Raw genomic sequence first — 19,169 nt, 5'->3', positions numbered from 1 at the left:
TCACCACAAACCACACAACGCCGGAAATGATCGGCAGTAATTGTCACTTGACATTAAATCTTGTGCAAATTTTTACATCTCAGGCAGGCATGGCCCAGCTGTGGGCCTAATTTTAAATTAAATAAACTACTATATTGAGGGAATAAATATATTTGGAACAAGCCTAATCTCACAAAAAACATCTTACCATACCTCAGTTCATTTTCACAAATAACATTTTATGTATAAATCCTGTTTGAAATTATTCCAAACCACTCGGTTTTACAGTATAAAACAATTTATTTGCAAGAATGCAAAAACATTTATGCACCAATAGTTTATTTAAAACTCATGACATCCTTTGGAGTGGGGGGAAAAACAAAAAACAACAAAAACAAAAACAAACAAAAAACACAGGGTGATGGGATCCAGGACTAATCTGGTGTCTACAACATCCAGTCAAAATCAACTACAGCTTTTTGTAACCCATAACAAAACCAGTTTATTTGTAGTATCCCCTCAAACCTGCAAAGCCTGCGTTGTGTGCGTGAGCTCACAAAGCTACTGCTGACGTGCTCCACAGGTCGGAGCACGTCACACACGCAGGGACACCAGAGAATACCAAAGGTGTCTTTCCTACGAACCATCCGAGCGCCTGGTTACAGACCTTACGGCAGCAGCCTTGGGCGCAGCGTTCAGGCACCCCACGCCAACGCCCTCAGACTTTAGACCGGTCATGTTCCACTCCGTCCTCAGGATCCGCCACGCAGTTCTCATTTTGGCTCCTGTACCAGGTGTTCATTGCTCGTTGGCTTGGTCGGAGCCAAAATGGTGGCTAGAAGCTGACTTGGTTTCCAAACGCCTGCAGGGTCCATCATTAGAGTGGAAATATTGAGTTTCCTCTATAGCAGCTGGACCACGTGCTCCGGCCCACTAAACTCGATGGACAGACAGACGAGAAGGGAGTGTGAGCAGGTCTGGTGGGGCTTTCGGGGTTCCTGTGTGGATTCATTCACAGCTCTTCTCCGATCTGACTCACGTGTAACGAACAAGGAAAGTGCACTACGAATGATGAGTTTAAGATGATCTCACCATGACGAAGCTTCTCTGAAGCTTAGTAAACCGAGGCCTGGCACAACTTGTAAGAAACTTTAGTACTGAGCTGACATAGCCTCTGTGCAGCGCTGTCGCCCCCTAGGGGCAAGGACGGGGTAACAAGCCTAACAGGGTGCCCTCTGAGTCCGCCTGCCCCGCACAAGGTCGGCAGCCACGGCCAGAGAGGCTGGCCGTCTGTAACCAGGTTAGCTCCTCTGGCCATCCCGTGGCTGAACTTTGACCCTTTCAGAGGGCGCCTAATGTAGACCCTGGTAAACAAACAAACAAACAAATGATCATTTTCTAAACAATTAATTTTACAGCCAAAAAAGGCTTTTTTTTTGTTTGTTTTTAAAGAAAAAAACAAAAAGACTGATTCACTGGAGAGGGAAAAAAAAAAATGCTAAAACCTTTTGAAAAAGTACTTTTATCCTTTATGTTCAAAGCTTTACAAAAGAAAAAAAAAATCTCCTAAACTATAATACAACCAGTAACTACACACTCTGAGAGGGCGCCGAGAGGAGACCAAGGCCAGGTTTGTTTAGACTCATTATCTGAGTGTCATTCTCTCTCTCGCACACGCACACGCACACGCACGCACACACACAGTTTGACTGCTCGCAGCATCTCCAGAGCAGTGTTATAAAACAGCTATAATACACTAGGGTACACTGGGCTGTGCGGGCGCCCGTCTGCATAAAGTGGAGTAAAAAAGCCCTGCGTTTATGGTTAGAGTCTCCGTCCAGACGTCACAGAGAGGGTAGTCTCCCGCCTCCACACTGAGGTAGTGAACAGACCCTTCAAACAAACAAAAACAAAACAAAGCAAATACAGAAGGTTCTTAAATGAACCATTTTCCTGGAATGCCTGACCAATCAGGCCAGGTGGTTTACACCTAAGAAACCTGCTAAACATTATTTAAAAAACAGACACAAAAAAAAAACAAAAAACTAGACAACAACAGCTTCAAGACCCTCCGATCCACCTCAAACACACAAAGTGCAAAACACATTTGAATTCTCACGGGTAAGAATAGTGTCGTCAGAAACTCTCGGAGTGGCAGGCTATAGTCTTTGGGGCTTAAGGACACCGGGCACTGGAACATGTCATGAATTGTTAAAAAAAAAATAAATCAAAATCAAAATAAAATCAAAATATTCCAAACCAAACAGACAACAGCGTTGTACGTTACGAGCGGAGCCCAGGCTTCACTGCGGCGATCTTAGGTGGCAGTCTGGGAGTAGCTGTGTTTCCGTGGCCAGTAGGTCTGGGGCGCTGGTGCAGCTCCCACGCCGTCCCACAGGGCCGCGCTAGCGAGCCACGCCTCCCTCACTGACACTTGTCAGGCCCCGTCTCCAAGCCCTTGCCCTGCTAGTCAGGTAATAAAAGGAAAAGAGATTAGACCGACAATTACATCAAACACCACTAAACACACACACACACACACACACACACACACACACACACACACACACACACACACAGATCAATAAAGAGGTTAAGATCAAAATAACTAAAGTAAAAAGACAGAAGGGGATTTGATTCTCTGCTAACTCCCTGCAGTGTGGCATGCACAGAACAGGGACCCCTAGAGGACACAAGCATAAGTGCTTTTTATCTTTGGGTGACAAGCAACCAAACAGGAGGGGAGAACTAGAAGGGAAGGTCACTTGTTAAAAACATTTGAGAGAGACCCCTCCCACCAAATCATGTTTACACTAAAGCCCCCAAAGATCCGACAGACAGCAGCTCGTGCAAGGCAGTCAATTCCTACCAGTGCTCAAATTCCCGAATTTGGGAGAGATGTGAAAACCAGCATTTAAACCCAAATCCTCCAGTGACGGAGTGTCAGTCTCGCTGTCCGATAGCGTCTTGGTTGAGAGGTTACATGTGGCAGGCTGTTATCAGCCCCGCCTCCTTCTGAGAAAGGGAGCTCTCTAACCAAATGGGGAACCCCCCACCCCCCAGCCAACCGATCAGTTGATAAAAATCGAGGTGTGTCAGGAGCTTTTGGAGAACCAATCAGAATGTAGGAGCTGAATTAGTGAGCCGCCTCTCGACTGAGCGAAAGACTGGTGTGAGGAGTGTGGCGACACACCAGGACGCAGGGTGGGAGTGTGCTGCCCTACACACACACACACACACACACACACACACACAAACAAACAAACAAACAAACAAACACACACACCCCTCACGGCCAGGCGCTGCTTCACCAAATTTGAACGCAATTTAAAGAGGGAATTTGCCGAAACATGAATTTGCAACACAATTTGAGTTTTGGTACACTGGTGCGTATGTTTATTTGAACAGACACACAGCAAGGAATACAAGCCAAACGTAAAGCCAATAAGAAAATAAACCTTACGAAAAGAAAAGGAAAAGCACCTCGGCCCTCTTTTTAGACACGCTATTTTACTAGCATTCGCTTTGCTAACATACAAAAAGCAAATTTGTTTGTTTTGTTTGTTTGGGGGGTTTTTTTTGCTTGAAAACAAAACTTTTGAGACACATTTCTGCCATCACCTACTTGAAACACGAAGACCAAACTGCTATAAACACACATGGTACTTCACAGCCAAATGCAGACAGACAGATTTAGCATAATTCACCCATTTGTTAGTTTCTCAGAGCGGATTCCACCATGGGGACAGGCGGAGTGTTGTTAAAAATATGTACAAACATCTCTCTCCACATGCCACCGATTCAGTGGGAGAGACATCGTAACAGGGCCCAATCCCATAAGACCTAAAAATACACATTTATATATATATATATATATATATATATTTTATATATATATATATATATATATAAAAAACACAAATAAAGACACAAGCTCTACTTCCACTGTTGCCCAAAAGAATCCTGATAGAACTCTTGGTTGTCGGCTTGGTAACCATAGTTACCAGAATGGTCACCACTCTGCAGTGGTTGTTGTGCAATGGGCTGGGAGCCCCAGTTCTGATTACTGGTCTGGCGGCGTTTGGAATCTGGCTGGCTGTAGCCATCGGCTTTGCGCTTTCCGCCCCGAGCCCCACGTACCCCGCGACCCCTCGACACGGGCGCGCCCCTGGCTCCTCCTCCACGCAGGCCTCGGCTGGCTCCACCTCCACGCTGGGGAAACCCCGCCCTGCCCCGCGGAGCTCCCGCCCCTCGGCCTCGCGTGGACACGCCTCCTCCTCTGGCCCCACCCCGCGTGCCCCTGCCACGGGCCGGGGTCTGGAAGTCCTCGTAGCCGAAGTACGGGTCGTCGTATCCACCCCGGTAGTTATGGTAATCGTAACCATAGTAATCGTAGTAATCTTCATAGCCATAATAGTCAGGAGGGTAGGAGTACCCGCCCCTAGCTCCACCCCTGCCCCGCCCCCTGGTGGGGGGGGGCATGTGAGGCGGGCCGTAGTAGTAATAATCGTCATACCTGTGGGTGAAACAAGGGGGAGGGGCAAAACACTCAGGTAAACGCGCACACACACACACACACACACACACACACACACACACACTCACACACCTACGCAAAAAACGCGCGCGCACACTCACACTCACACTCACACACACACTCACACTCACACACACTCACACACACTCACACACACACTCACACACACACACTCACACACACACACACACACTCACACACACACACTCACACACACACACTCACACACACACACTCACACACACACACTCACACACTCACACACACACACCTACGCAAAAAAATGGCAGTTGTTGAGGGCTAGGGTTACAAACATCTAACTGGCCCGGATGGCGGTGTTGCTTACATCTGTGTTTTGGCCGCTTGCCTCTGAGCCTTGCGCTCCTTCCTCTTCTGGTCTGGCGGTTTGGCGAAGACAATCTCAATGTTTTCTCCTTCCAGGTCCTGACCATTCATCTCCTCCAGGGCCTGCACAACAGGGCACAGGCAGCTCAGCTCCGACCTTGCCGCGTCCCGCCCGCGTCCCGCACTCTTACCTTCAGGGCACCGTCGCGCTCGTCGAAGTGGATGAAAGCGTAGTCTTTCAACTTCTTCACTCGCTCCAGGTTCCCGAACTGGCTGAAGGTCTTCTCCAGGGTCTCCTCCGTAACGCTGTTTGCCAAGTTCCTGACAAACAGCACCTTAACCTGGAAACGCAGAGAGAGCCAGCGCTGAAACAGGACACACACGGCTCGCGGCACAGCGCTCAGGATTGATGACAACCACGGAGCGGCAGGAGCCTCGGAACATCCCCGCCAGGAAACAGGAATACTAGCGCCCAAGGGACGGAATTACCCTGCACACTAACGGGACTAACGCGGATACACAACATGACAGGAGGTTTAGAGATCAGTGCCCTTCCATTCCTCCGAGATTAGATTTGGCTCTACACAGACCCAGGACACAGACACGCACAGACCCACCCGCCCACCCCACGGGGTGATGCTGACCTTGGCCATGACCTCGGGGTCGGGGTCCTCGATAGGGTCGGCCCACTCCACCGTCACCACGTTGCCCCACACCTTCACCTTGCCGCTCATGAGTCGTCGCCGGGCCTGGGCTGCCGTTTTGTGGTCCTCGTACTCCAGGAAGCAGAAGCCTCGGTTCTTCTTCTTATCATCCGGCTGGTGGTACAGTATGACATCATTGAGGCCCTCTGAAGACAAGACAAAAATACACATTCACACAAGAGAGGGAGGGAGGGAGGGAGAGAGAGAGAGGGAGGGAGAGAGAGATACACATGGAAGTATGTTAAAATCACATTGTCAAGGGTGACTGCCCACAGACATGTCTGGACGTTTCCCACAAGCATAAGACACGTCACTACTTTACCTTGATATGCACGCACGCGCGCGCACGCACACACACACACACACACACACACACACACACACACACACACACACACACACACACACACACACACACACACACACACACACACACACACACACACACACAGGCAGACTGACAGATGGCAGGCAGACAGACAGCACACTGTCTGTAATATGAGCTGAGCTGAAAGGGTGAACTTATGACCTTTTACCTCAGTCTTTGACTTCTTACAGGACTCTTAAAGAATCCTTATCAAGACCACATCAGACAACTACAGCTCTGCCACGGAAACAAACAAACAGCAGTGCTACACATGCAAATCAACAACTACAGCTCTGCCACACACCTGCTCTACATGAAGACTCAGAAACAAAAGACACAAATAGCCCACAAACTACACCACAAAACAAAGAGGCAGTACAACCGTCTGTCACGCCATGTGTTGACCTCTGACCGTGTGCTCACCTGGGACTTGTGTGTTGACCTGTGACCCATGTGATCACCCAGAACTCATGTGTTGACCTGAGACCAGTGTGCTGACCTGTGACTTTGCAGAACTCCTCTACGATCTGCTCCTTCGTCTTGCTCTTGGGAATGGAGCCCACAAACAGTCTGCTGTTGGCCACGGAGATGCAGACGCCGAGTGGTTTGCCGGGTCGGATCTCATGATTGTTACACTGAAGGGAAATAAAACAAACAATCAGGGCAATTACAGGCACGACAGCAGGACTGTAATGAGAGATCACACACACACACACACACACACACACACACACACACACACACACACACACACACACACACACACACACACACACACACACACACACACACACACACACACACACCACGTGCGCCCGAGTCTCTCACTAGCTTGACGGCCTCTTGTGCGGACTCTTTAGTGCAGAAGGTGACGAAGGCGTAACCCCGGTTCAGTCCGCTCAGCGGGTCCATCATCAGCCTCAGGTCCCAGATCGGCCCGGCCTTCTCAAACAGTGGCACCAGCTCATCCTCAAACAGGTCCCGCGGGATCTTTCCTACGAAGATCTACACAGACACACACACACACACACACACACACAGAAAACCCTGTATTTCAGGCTGAAAATTCTAGACTTTCAGTTCTAAAATGTGTTAGTAAAGCAGACCTCCTGGATAAATATTCACAACAACAACAACAACAACAACAACAACAACAGTACTCTGGACTAAGGAGCTGCCGCACTGGGTCCAGCAGGTCTTTTCAGTTCACAAAGGGAAAACAAGTTTGGTAAGAACACGCTGGGAACATCACCAGGGTCAAGTGAGGTGAGAAATGTGAGTGCTCACGGAGTCTTAACGGTGCACTCTAACTAAGGCCTTCCAGTCAGATCTTAGCGGTGAACTGTCAGCGTAACAAACGTTACTCCAGTGCACATGAGACATCATCATTCGGAAAGCCTTCAAAACACTTAACGATTTCAGCGCCGACTCGACAGGAATCGGCGCACACACTCAGATCACTTAAAGAATCACAAGGTAAATGCACGTGTCATTTTTACCTCCAAAACGTAGCAAACAATGTTTATGAATGTGATGATTCTTGTTTTCTATAAGTGCAGATGACATGAGATGTTTTGTGGTCCTCAAATGAACCAGGTTTTGTTCCCCAAAGCAGGTCCCCCACATGGAGGCAGCCATGTTTAAAGATTTAGTACAGACACTCTCAACCATCCAAGCCACTAGGTGGCAATATAATGGAAGTTTCATAATATAACTCATAATATATGACTTTACTTGCTTTCAATCACATGAGAAATACACCCCCATATACACACGTGTGTAACACATATGAGAAACTGAGGTGAAAGAAACTCCCTCTACTTGTCTTCAAATTAACTCCGCCTCTTCAATTAGCACCTGAATCATCTCCAGTCTCTATATGACCTTTGATCAATCACTAATTCTTAACTCCGATCGATCACTAATTCTTAATTCTGATCGATCACTAATTGTTACTTATTTATATATGTGTTTTCCGTGTGTGTTCCCTCTGATGGGGTTCCAGGTTATTCCAGGTTATCCTTAGACTCAGACCTAGTGTGCAAAGCCCTACTGTAAATGTGTGTGTGTGAGGGGGACTGCTACCTCTGTGCCGACTGTGGGCTGGGGCCCTGTGTGGACGCATTCTGGGGGAGGACCACCGTACTTCCTCTGGCCTGTGGTCACATCCAGCGTGTAGCTAGTTCTCCCCAGCAGGGCCTGCATACAATAGCACAGTCAGGACAAGATAGCAAGCATCATGTCTAACACACACACACACACACACACACACACACACGCATGCACGCACGCACACGCGCGCACACACACTCCAGCCCACACAACTCGAAAGGCACAGCAAGCAGTAACACGCAGGTCTCAGTTAACAGCTGCGATGTGAGTTAATGACATGTCCAGAGTTGTTTGCGCAGCCGCAACAGCACATGGCACAGAGCTAACAGGAAGTACTGAAACACAGAGCCAACAGGCAGTACTGAAACACAGAGCCAACAGGCAGTACTGAAACACAGAGCCAACAGGCAGTATTGAAACACAGAGCCAACAGGCAGTATTGAAACACAGAGCCAACAGGCAGTACTGACACACAGAGCCAACAGGCAGTACTGACACACAGAGCCAACAGGCAGTACTGAAACAGAGCTAACATGAAGCACTGAAACACAGAGCCAACAGGCAGTACTGAAACAGAGCTAACAAGCACATGAAACACAGAGCCAACAGGCAGTACTGAAGCACAGAGCCAACAGGCAGTACTGAAACAGAGCTAACAGGCACATGAAACACAGAGCCAACAGGCAGTATTGAAGCACAGAGTCAACAGGCAGTACTGAAGCACAGAGCCAACAGGCAGTACTGAAGCACAGAGCCAACAGGCAGTACTGAAGCACAGAGCCAACAGGCAGTACTGAAACACAGAGCCAACAGGCAGTATTGAAGCACAGAACCAACAGGCAGTACTGAAGCACAGAGCCAACAGGCAGTACTGAAACACAGAGCCAACAGGCAGTACTGGAACAGAGCTAACAGGCACATGAAACACAGAGCTAACAGGCAGTACTGCAGCACAGAGCTAACAGGCAATACTGCAGAACAGAGCTAACAGGCAAAACTGCAGCACAGAGCTATAGGCAGTACTGCAGCACAAAGCTAACAGGCAGTATTGCAGCACAGAGGCAACAGGCAGTATTGCAGCACAGAGGCAACAGGCAGTATTGCAGCACAGAGGCAACAGGCAGTATTGCAGCACAGAGGCAACAGGCAGTATTGCAGCACAGAGGCAACAGGCAGTATTGCAGCACAGCGCTAACAGGCAGCATTGCAGCACAGAGCTAACAGGCAGCATTGCAGCACAGAGCTAACAGGCAGCATTGCAGCACAGAGCTAACAGGCAGTACTGAAACAGAGGCAACAGGCAGTACTGAAACAGACGCAACAGGCAGTACTGAAACAGAGGCAACAGGCAGTACTGAAACAGAGGCAACAGGCAGTACTGAAACACAGAGCTACCAGGCAGTACTGAAACACAGGGCCATGCCAAACATATTTAAATGGGAAAATATGCCTTCAGTAGTAGTCACTTGGGAACTATTTTAATGTAAAAGAAGGACACACAAGTGAGTGTGTCACTATGTTACAATGGATCACTACGTCACTATGTTAGTCCGTTCCAGTGGGTCACCACGTTACTCCATTACAATGGGTCACTCCATTTACTAAGCATGCAGAGAGATACCTGCAGCTACACACATACTTTTATTTTTGCTTCATCTGGTCCTTTGCTGGAATCTGAAACTTTGGTCCCCTGCTTCTCTCTCTGCCTGTAGGTCTTCATCACTCCACAGAGAAAGGCACTTTTGTTCTGACAGAGAGACGCAGATGGACAAACCGAGAGAGAGAGAGAAAGCACGGCATTAGTCTCGCCGTGGTTTTACGCACTTGTGCTTTAACGTTTGCCATTGCACGCGAGGCACTTACTTGCACATGGGATAGATCACTGTCTTTAAACTGCTGGAGGACGTGTAACGCACCTTCCTCATTGAACTCCTTCAAAGCTTCCAGTGCCCGTTCATCGAGGTCACTGTGTGTTACAAGGCCTGGAGAAAGATGACAACAACAAACTTCAGCTCCTCCAATGAGTGGCACATGCTACCTGGTTACATATCTTTCGCCCAATCAGATGTGATCAGTGGACAGCAGTGTAACTGCAGTTACTCAGAGAGAGAGTTCATGTCATCATCATTTGGATGAAGGATTTTAAAACAGACGTGCAGACCTAATCACAGTCAAAAACGTTTTCAAACACTGGGATGTTGAGCTGAAACGATGGAGTGGTTCCATCGTGAAGCATGCCCGTGCGCTCTGTCTGATCTGAGCCCTGGCCGATTTCAGCTGCTGCTGGTTAGGTCTGGGTCTGGTGCACGTCGAGCCCGCGTCCCCTCACGCCTGCCCTGGTTAGCGGGTCGGTCCCAGTAGGGTTTAGGGACATGTTACCTATCTCCGCCCTGGACAGCTGTTCTCATTGTCCCTAACGAACGCCCAGCTGGCTCCCACCCCACCCCTGTGCCCGCATGGTCCTCCCCAGGGAGTGCATCAAGACGCGTACCTCCCCCCGGACCCACCCACCCGACCAGCACAGCAACAAAGCGCTAATCCCCAGGCCAGCTCAGACTCAGTGCACGAGCAGAGGCCCCACTCAGGCCATCAGCACCAGCCGCACTCGGGATCATTTCAGTCTGCAGCACCAGTACTCAGGACCGGTTTGTTGGGTAACCACACAAAGTTGCTGCAGTCCTCTAAAAGTCACAGGTTAGGAAGAAAGATAGCAAATACACTCTTTAACATGCACTGAACGTTAGGAACAAACTCCAGGAGTGGAAACGAGAGCAGAACAGTCCACAACGGGACTCGAGGGGTGGTTCTGTTCTGTTTCTTGGCTTACCTGCTATGTAAATTTCATCTAGCTTTTCAGCAACTTTCTGTGGTAAACCAGCCTGTTTTAAAGTCTGGAGGTGCTCGGAGTGGGTGACTGCAGCGGACGTGTCCATTGGTTCTTCCATACCATTCCCATTTACATGTTCTGTTGCCATGGCGTCAGAAATCTGTTCAAATGCAACGGAGCCAAATTACTTTCGGAGGCACATTGGACAGTAAAGATGGTCACAGTGTTTCAGCAGTGGCGCCTGCGAGGGTGGGGCCTGCATGCAAATGAAGAACGGTAAAGGCAGCGTGCAGGCCGACCTGAGACCGTGTCGATACGTTTAATGCACGCAGCATAGCTGCTTACTACACAAACTGCTGTGTGCGTTTATCAAGGAACCTGAAAACTGAAAACTGAGGCAGAACCTGAAAACTAAGGCAAAGATTTTACTGTAAACATCTGCATCTGCTTTGGAGCTGCAACCTTGGGCCACTGGGCAAAAGGAGGGGCACCACCATCAGACTACACCAAGACTGCACCAAGACTACACCGTGACTACACTGAGTCTACACCGTGACTACACTGAGTCTACACAGACTACACAGACCACACCAAGACTACACTGAGTCTACACCGAGACTACACAGACTACACCAAGATTACACCAAGTCTACACAGTCAGACTACACTGAGACTTCACTATCAGAATACAGACTACACCATCAGAATAGTCAGACTACACCAAGTCTACACCATCAAACTACAGACTACACTGAGACTACATCGTCAGAATACAGTCAGACTACACTGAGACTATACCATCAGAATACAGTCAGACTACAGAGACTATACTGTCAGACTGCACCAAGACTACACCAAGTCTACACAGACTACACCGAGACTACACAGACTACACCAAGATTACATCAAGTCTATACTGTCAGACTACACTGAGACTTCACTGCCAGACTGCACCAAGTCTACACCGTCAGACTCCAGCGACTTCACTGTCAGACTACACTACATTACACTGTCAGACACGCCACATCCAGTTATCATGGATGTAAACATACATGGACACGTATCCCTACACACCTAAGGACAGTTTACAATTTTGTCTGCTTAAGAATGTGAAAACATTAACAGTATTAGTGCTACGGATGCAACTAAACACAAGGGAGAAACACCGTGCATATTCCCCTCGGTCAGCTATGCTACCTAACCGGACACGACAGAGAGACACGGACATGCACGTGTCAGTGGAACGAGAACTGGGCTCCGAAACGGGCGTCAAACTGGGAGCGCGCGCTATTTCGTCCCATTCTGCACGTTTTCCGCGTGCTTCTCCCGTGTTATTCTTCAGCATTTTTGGTGGAGGCGAAGGATGAATAAATGACACGCAGGACGCTCTTATCTGCTTATTTCTTAAGAAACAGATCTGGCAAAGAGTGTGTTTTTTCAAGTGTGCCTTAAAGACAGCCCAACAGACAGTCAGCTAAATGACGATCATCTCCGGTCACCGGCCATAAGAAGACACCGTGGACACGTTTAGCACGCGAGCTACACGTTACAACCCAAGCGCGCGTTCCGCCCCCTTACCGGACACCTGCCAAACGATCGCTGACACGAGCCGCACTGACGGCTCTGTCACCTCCAGCACACCAGCAACCCGCCTACAGCTGACACAGTGGGCACAGGGGTGACCCGCCCCGAGCCCGGCGGTGCGGGAGCTCGGGTCCTGCACGCACGCCAGCTAACCTAGCCACGCGCGATCTGCGAGCCCCGCACGGCTGCATTAAAAACGTGCGCACGACAACTTCGGCTGCATTTGCAAAATAACCGCGAGTACCGCGCGCGGTGCGCCGCCACGCGCTCAGCGTGCAGCCACGCGGCAGCACGAGCTCCCGACCGGGAGTCCATTTGCAAAAAGCCGGGTGCACCGTGCGATCCACTTTCCACATTGTTTGAAAACACCGCCGGAATGGAAAAACTACTTGATGTAACACAGCAAATAAACGACACACAGCGCGTGCATTTACCTTGTGATGACGCAGTAAGGTGCGCGAGTACGCTTATCTAAATTTGGGGGGGTAATGTTTAAAAAAGGAGAAGAGTCCACGACTCCCCGGCGGAGCTCCGGTCGCTTCTTTCACATCAAATCACGTAAAATGGCGGCTGGGTTCACGTTGGCTCTCCGCGTGTATGGGGTTTCTGAGAGGAGCGCTCACGGGCTGTACGTCCAGGGCGGAGACAGAGGCGGCACCTACTATAATAATAATAGTAATAATAATAATAATAATAATAATAATACTGCTATTACCCTCCAGTACCGTCCAAGGTGTAGAAAAAGGCACCTACTATAATAATAATAATAATAATAATAATAATAATAATAATAATAATAATAATAATGCTACTACTACTACTAATAATATATTATTGCTATTAATACTAAAACTACTACTACTACTAATAATAATATATTACTGCTATTAATACTAAAACTACTACTAATAATAGTGATACCACTACTACTACTAATGCTACTACAACTACTACTAATAGTAATAATAACTATTACTACTACTATTACTACTACTAACACCAGGCTAATTCGTTGTTTTAAAGGCTAAGCACCACCTAATGGACCTCCCTGAAGATTTCACATTATCATAGCTACTGCAAAAACGTATATGTGAATTCAAATGAAAATAACATTTTGATTTCTTTTAAAATGACGAATTCAAGTAAATTGACGGAAAAACCGAAGTCGCTCTGGAGATTCCAGAAAGTTGCGGAATGACGTCACTAGTGGACAACCGTGAACGACGCCGCGATCAGACACAGTATGACTAGTTAACTAGTATGATTAGTTTTAGTCTAGTATAGTTTGAGCCTCCAAGCTTAACAAGTCTGTCAGTTAGCTGCTAACCTAGCTAGTTAGCAAGGCTAGCTAATGTTAGATACTGTCAGCTATAATGGGTGAAGTAACTGCACTTACCCTGTTTACTTCCATACACACAGAGACTCTTAAAGCCTCTTTAGTTTCTTTACATGCCCATATTGTTAGAAAAGCAGCAGCTCTGAGGTCATGTCGTCATCTGAGCCTGGTTTTCCACATCCTATAGTTGTGGTAATCTTCAGGTGTGAAACGAGCACTACATATAACAGAGTAAAGTTGTCAAATGTTGTCTTTTTTTGTGTAGATATTTTAGGGTCTATAGGTTATTGGTGCATGGAGGTCTCACTGTACATTGAATTATTGCAGCCAAAGACAACACACCTTTTTGTTATTTTTAACCACCTACAGTTCAACTTCTTGAGTTGTTGTCCACCATCAACTTCACACTGATGATATTTAACAGAGTCTGAAAACAGTAGAACAATTTTTAAGCCTTATTCCTTGATTTTGTAAACCGAGATAGAAATTCAGCTTTCATTGTATTTATGTTTGACACTTTCATATTAGCTGGTGCTTAGTCTTTCAGTGGTCATGAAAGCCAAGCTTTTTAAATAAGCAATATGAACTGCATTTTGTTTGCATGAATGATCATTTTTGTTCCTATTGCATCATTAATAATACCATTAATATCCCACAGTAAATTAACCATACCAACGGCAGCAGTGCCAATGTGGTTTAAGACGCTACATAATTTACTCTGGTGTTTATTAGAACTTTTTTTCCCTTTTTTGTTATTCTGTAGAATGTGTATCTAATTACATTTAATAGACTCAGGTTAAGAGTTTGGGTTTGTGTGTGTGTGTGTGTGTGTGTGTGTGTGTGTGTGTGTGTGTGTGTGTGTGTGAGAGAGAGAGAGAGAAGTAGTGGGGGGGGGGGGGGGGGGGTAAGACTATTTATTAGTCCTACTAGATTTCAGGTAGGCTCTGCCAAGCCACCAGTGCACCATAATCTAAGCGAGAGTAGTTAAACGATAACATAATACACAGTCAGTCAGAACTGCGTGTTAAACTCTTCTAAATCAGGCACATCGCAGCAAGCAGTAGAAACTCCTCCCCGACCACTGCGAGATTTGGCCGTTTGCTGTGGACCGTCACCTTTTTAACTCCCACAAACAACACAAAAGCACCGACGAGGTATTTAAACCCAAGGTTGCCGCGGTGTTACACGGGTAATGTAGTTTCTTCATCGCTACTAATGACGCAGTGCTTCAGCTGTTAAACTACAAGTCCCTAAACACGCCAAAGCCCATGCGCAGACTGTCGTGTTTGCTGGCCGGTTGGCGATCACTCACGGAAAAACAACAGACATTCACCGCGTCAGAATCGGTAGTCAGAAGTGAATCCGATTTAATCCTCAATTTTCCAAAGTGTAAAAGCACACCAGTCAAGGTGCTGTGTAATTTTAGCGGTCCGGTTTGTCACAGGCTGCGTTTCGGGAGAAAAGGTGACCTGGAAGCTGAAAAAAAAGAACTTGATTGTTCCCGTTTCGACGGTCTCCAGAGCGCAGTAGGCAGGGGCTTCAGCCAGCATCTCTGCCCGCTTCCTTTGTGCCGTTAAAGGATTATAACGCCTATCTTCGCTCCGTATAAATCACCATGGCATGCGGGGCCACTCTTAAACGGACTATGGACTTCGATCCGCTGAGTGCGGCGTCCCCGAAGCGGCGGCGGTGCAGCCCGGTGTCTGCGGCGGCGTCCGCCGCTTCGCCTCGGAAGTACCTGCGCATGGAGCCGTCGCCGTTTGGAGCCGCGACCGCCAGACTCACCACAGGCGAGCAAAGACAGACGCGACACAAATAAGCGCCCTTTTTACGCTTTCACACGTTTATACGTCCTTAAATACTTTGTGTTAAAAGCTTTCTGCCTTTAAATAGCCTGTTAGCTTAGCCTGCTAACGGCAATCGGCTAGCTGGCTAAATCGCACATTAACGAGTCTGTTGGGTATGCTGGTTAAGAGCGAAATAAATGTAAATGATCTGAGTAAAGTTTCAGATGAAGCAGAACCCCGAATATAGTTCGAGTTAGTCCGCTAACGTTGTGTCTGAGGCGTCGAAAGCGTTTCGCTTCAGCTAGCTAACCGCTTCCTCGCAGGCAGGACTGTGAGATTTTTAAAGTCTTCTGGCTAGACTTGAGCAGGTGGTGGTGTGTGGAACAGAAATGACCTCCATAGTGTTGGCGAACCGTATCAAAAAGGCTTCATACAGCCAACATGGCTATGTGACTACCTTCCCCATTTTGTTAAGAGTTTAGAGTTCCTGTGGCGCTGATAATTGGGTTTCTGCTTAGGGTAAGGTGGGTGTCAGGAGACTGACACTACTGTCAGTGTTTTGGTGGTCTGTTGGTTTGCAGGAATGCTTCTTTGTCAGGCACGGGTGGAGTGATTGTGTTGATAACCTGGTGTCAGCGGGGGAGATCCATTTCAAATAGTCTTCCAGAGTGTTGGCTAGAGCGTGATGAACCTCCCCAGCTGCTCCAGATGCCCCACTTTGGATCGTATCTCGGCCCCTCTTGCAGTTGAGACATAACTAGGTATAATCCTAGAAAGCTCCGTAGCTACTGTGGTCTGTGCCTAAGTCAGTACATTGTGAGCTGGACGTTGAGCTTCGTCAGGAGTGGTGCGCTTTGTTTCTCCTGTATCTCCCAAGGTCTCACTTGGGTTTCGCTTAGCTCATCAGTGTTCACACGGGCAGAAATGAAATGGCTGCCACCAGTGAGCTAAATGACTAAATGAAGCACCTGGGGAGGTTGGTGCATGCCGATTGGTCCAGCCATGGTGTGGGAGGAGAAACAACATGGACAGAATTCCAGATTGTCCAGAATTTTTAAACCAGAATGGAGTTTTTCAGTGATTATCTAGCTGAGGTGTGTCTGTCCGCTTGGTGTTGAGGGGCCATACAGAAAGACAAAGCAAACTGGAGAACCATGAAATTGCATGCACACACGTCCCCTGTGACGCATCTGATGAGTGAACACACACACATCTCGTTTTCCTCCTAGTGTAACTGAAGTGAGGGATGTTTTGTCTCTCTTACAGAGCAAATCCTGAACAACATCAAGCAGGAATATAAACGTATGCAGAAGAGGCGGCACTTGGAGAGCAGCTCCCAACCAGCAGAGAGTTGCTGTTACCTCCCTGCCCATCCAGGCACCGCCCCCGCCCACCCTGGCACCGCCCCCGCCCACCCTGGCACCGCCCCGCCTGCACACGCTGCACTCACAGGTAACCTTGGTAACTGCCCACAGGTGGAAGATTAGTACTGTACTCAGTACTGCTACAGACTCACAAGGATAATGCTCACACTAATATGCAGAGCTTACACAAGAAAGTTCTAGATATGCAAATACCTTCCTGTCAAGTTTTACTACCCAGTTTAAAGGGCTGGTTTTTTTTTGTTTTTGTTTTTAATCCAGGATTTATAATCCCGTGTCTTGTTAATTCGACTGCTGTAGTTCAGTTTCTAATGAGTGAACTGTATGTGTATTGTGTGTGGCAAACCAATGAGAGTACAGTTTAAAATACTCTACAGTCCTGTACGTTACTGAAAATGCCCCACTCCCACTCCTAGGTGCATGTGCTGGTGCGTCGTCACCCTCCAGACGAGAACAGCCCCTGTTCACCCTCAGACAGGTGGGCATGATCTGTGAACGTCTCCTGAAGGAGCGTGAGGAGAAGGTTCGCGAGGAGTATGAGGACATCCTTACCACGAAACTGGCAGGTCTGCACTGCTTTTAGTTACTTTTATTTTCTCTTTTGTAACTGGACACTTTGCTTTCTTTGATAAGGGCTAAAATAATGCTGACTGTTCAGAGTTGTACGTGTGTGTGTGTGTTTGTCTCTTTAGAGCAGTATGACGCGTTTGTGAAGTTCACCCATGACCAGTTAATGCGAAGGTTCGGGGAGCAGCCTGCTAGCTGTGAGTCGGCCGTACCGCTTCCCTCGTTGCTGTAGTTGGACTTTATTGTGAAGCCTTTTGTCTTTTTTCTCTCATGCCAGCTTCTGCCTACTATCCATTCTCCTTTCCTTTTGATTTCTTTCGCTTTCTCTACACCACTGCGCACGCGCACACACACACACACACACACACACACACACACACACACAACTTCCTTTCTCTCTCGCTCTCTCTGTCTGTCGGTCTCTCTCTCTCTCACCCCCCCCCATCTGTCTGTGTGTGTGTGTCTCTCTCTCTCTCTCTCTCACACCCCATCTGTCTCTCTTTCTCTCTCTCTCGGCCTCTCACACTCACCCCCTCTCTTTTTCTCACCCCCCCCCCCCCCATATTGCAGATGTGTCGTGAGAGGTTGGGCGTGCTCCATAAGTACGAGTGTTCTGGAACTCCACTGTCACCTCGCTGGTTTCCGCTCTGCTTCACTGGCCTCTCTGCCTGTGGTAACCGTGGTAACCCGGGTGTTGCAGTGAGGGTCTCCCTGGGCTACCAGCAGTGCCACCGTCCTGGCCAGGAACAGAGAGTGTGCGTGTGCAAGCCTTCTGTCTGTGATTTTTTACGCCACCCTCTGAGCAGACGTCTGCTGTCTGAAGCACTTCCTGCCGACGGCGTCAGTACACGCATATTTTGAGAACTCTTCAGATATGCTACTGCTGGCGTTACATTTATTGGGCGTTCTTCCTCCTTGCCTTCATCCCTGATAGTTTAATCTGATGTCTGTTTTTTTTAAACCCACCCCTCTTTTACCGTAAGACATTTGCTCACATTGACCAGTTATACCATGGTTGCAGTGTGTGTGGTGCCTGGGTGCTCACAGGGACATGGACCTGCAGAACCTCTCTTTGTATAGTTGCACCTGGCTCACCTCAGTATTTGCTCCTGTACAAAGCACTCATATATTTGGATTGAAATGCCTTATCTTGTTCCCTTTATTTTTATTGTTTTATTTTTTTAATTTTCCCCCTGAGCCTTCTGGTTTTATTGCTTGTGTACTTGGAATTTTATGTTGAGAAAATATACAAATAAATAGTTTACATGTTCAACATTTGAAGGTTTGCTCTGTTTGTTACTGTAAGATTTTATCTTGAATAAATAAACATTAGTAATTATGGATCTGGGGATTAACCAGAGGAGGGTTGAGTTTTGGTTTCATGTTCCTCAGAAGTTTACTCTGACTTGGAGTATCTGGGGATGTTCTTTCATATTTCTTGGTTTCCAATGTCAGTATGTGTAGCATAGAAATTCAGCAGCCAGGCTTAAGTTCCTTAGGTGGAATGGGGTGTATATGAGCTTAACAACACAATGTCATGTTAGTGGAACAGGTGTTGCCCGGGGTGACTGGTAAGATCTGGCCCTGCTACTGTGGTAAGAGGTCTTACTGGGAAAGTGGAGACTGCATGCATGAAGCTTCC

The 19,169-nt window shown here is 47.8% G+C and overlaps 2 protein-coding genes across 5 annotated transcripts; one reads left to right on the top strand and one right to left on the bottom strand.

Moving 5' to 3' along the window:
* Positions 1 to 259: 259 nt before the first annotated feature.
* Positions 260 to 13,035, bottom strand: syncrip (synaptotagmin binding, cytoplasmic RNA interacting protein). 4 transcript variants are annotated; one of them, XM_035528996.1, is made up of 12 exons: positions 12,890 to 13,035; positions 10,872 to 11,031; positions 9,908 to 10,026; positions 9,684 to 9,791; positions 8,018 to 8,131; positions 6,761 to 6,937; positions 6,432 to 6,567; positions 5,506 to 5,711; positions 5,053 to 5,202; positions 4,863 to 4,984; positions 4,120 to 4,495; positions 260 to 2,445 (listed from the first exon to the last, which is right to left on the bottom strand). In XM_035528996.1, exons 2-12 carry the CDS (start codon positions 11,017 to 11,019, stop codon positions 2,404 to 2,406), a joined length of 1,698 nt encoding a protein of 565 aa, XP_035384889.1. In that variant the 5' UTR covers positions 11,020 to 11,031; positions 12,890 to 13,035; the 3' UTR covers positions 260 to 2,403. The 4 variants fall into 4 exon arrangements, with proteins under 4 accessions (XP_035384889.1, XP_035384890.1, XP_035384888.1 ...); XM_035528997.1 differs by having other exon boundaries at positions 260 to 2,442; XM_035528995.1 differs by having other exon boundaries at positions 260 to 4,495.
* Positions 13,036 to 15,067: 2,032 nt separating this feature from the next.
* Positions 15,068 to 18,805, top strand: akirin2 (akirin 2). Its single transcript, XM_027019026.2, has 5 exons — positions 15,068 to 15,581; positions 16,845 to 17,030; positions 17,377 to 17,526; positions 17,653 to 17,724; positions 18,098 to 18,805. Exons 1-5 carry the CDS (start codon positions 15,407 to 15,409, stop codon positions 18,106 to 18,108), a joined length of 594 nt encoding a protein of 197 aa, XP_026874827.1. The 5' UTR covers positions 15,068 to 15,406; the 3' UTR covers positions 18,109 to 18,805.
* Positions 18,806 to 19,169: the final 364 nt, after the last annotated feature.

Source organism: Electrophorus electricus, chromosome 8 (assembly GCF_013358815.1).
Source record: "Electrophorus electricus isolate fEleEle1 chromosome 8, fEleEle1.pri, whole genome shotgun sequence".
NCBI lineage: Eukaryota > Metazoa > Chordata > Actinopteri > Gymnotiformes > Gymnotidae > Electrophorus > Electrophorus electricus.
The sequence above is the reverse complement of the archived record's forward strand: the minus strand, read 5'-3'. Positions and strand labels throughout refer to the sequence as shown.

Bases quoted from the DNA above. Each gene is read 5' to 3' on its own strand.
- syncrip (XM_035528995.1), bottom strand. From the start codon at position 11,019: ATGGCAACAGAACATGTAAATGGGAATGGTATGGAAGAACCAATGGAC. The intron at 6,568-6,760 runs GTGAGAGACTCG...ATTTCCCTTCAG, and splicing joins CACAAGAGGCCGTCAAGCTA to TGTAACAATCATGAGATCCG. The intron at 4,496-4,862 runs GTAAGCAACACC...TTTCACCCACAG, and splicing joins CAAGCGGCCAAAACACAGAT to GTATGACGATTATTACTACT.
- akirin2 (XM_027019026.2), top strand. From the start codon at position 15,407: ATGGCATGCGGGGCCACTCTTAAACGGACTATGGACTTCGATCCGCTG. The intron at 15,582-16,844 runs GCGAGCAAAGAC...TCTCTCTTACAG, and splicing joins GACCGCCAGACTCACCACAG to AGCAAATCCTGAACAACATC. The intron at 17,031-17,376 runs GTAACCTTGGTA...TCCCACTCCTAG, and splicing joins TGCACACGCTGCACTCACAG to GTGCATGTGCTGGTGCGTCG.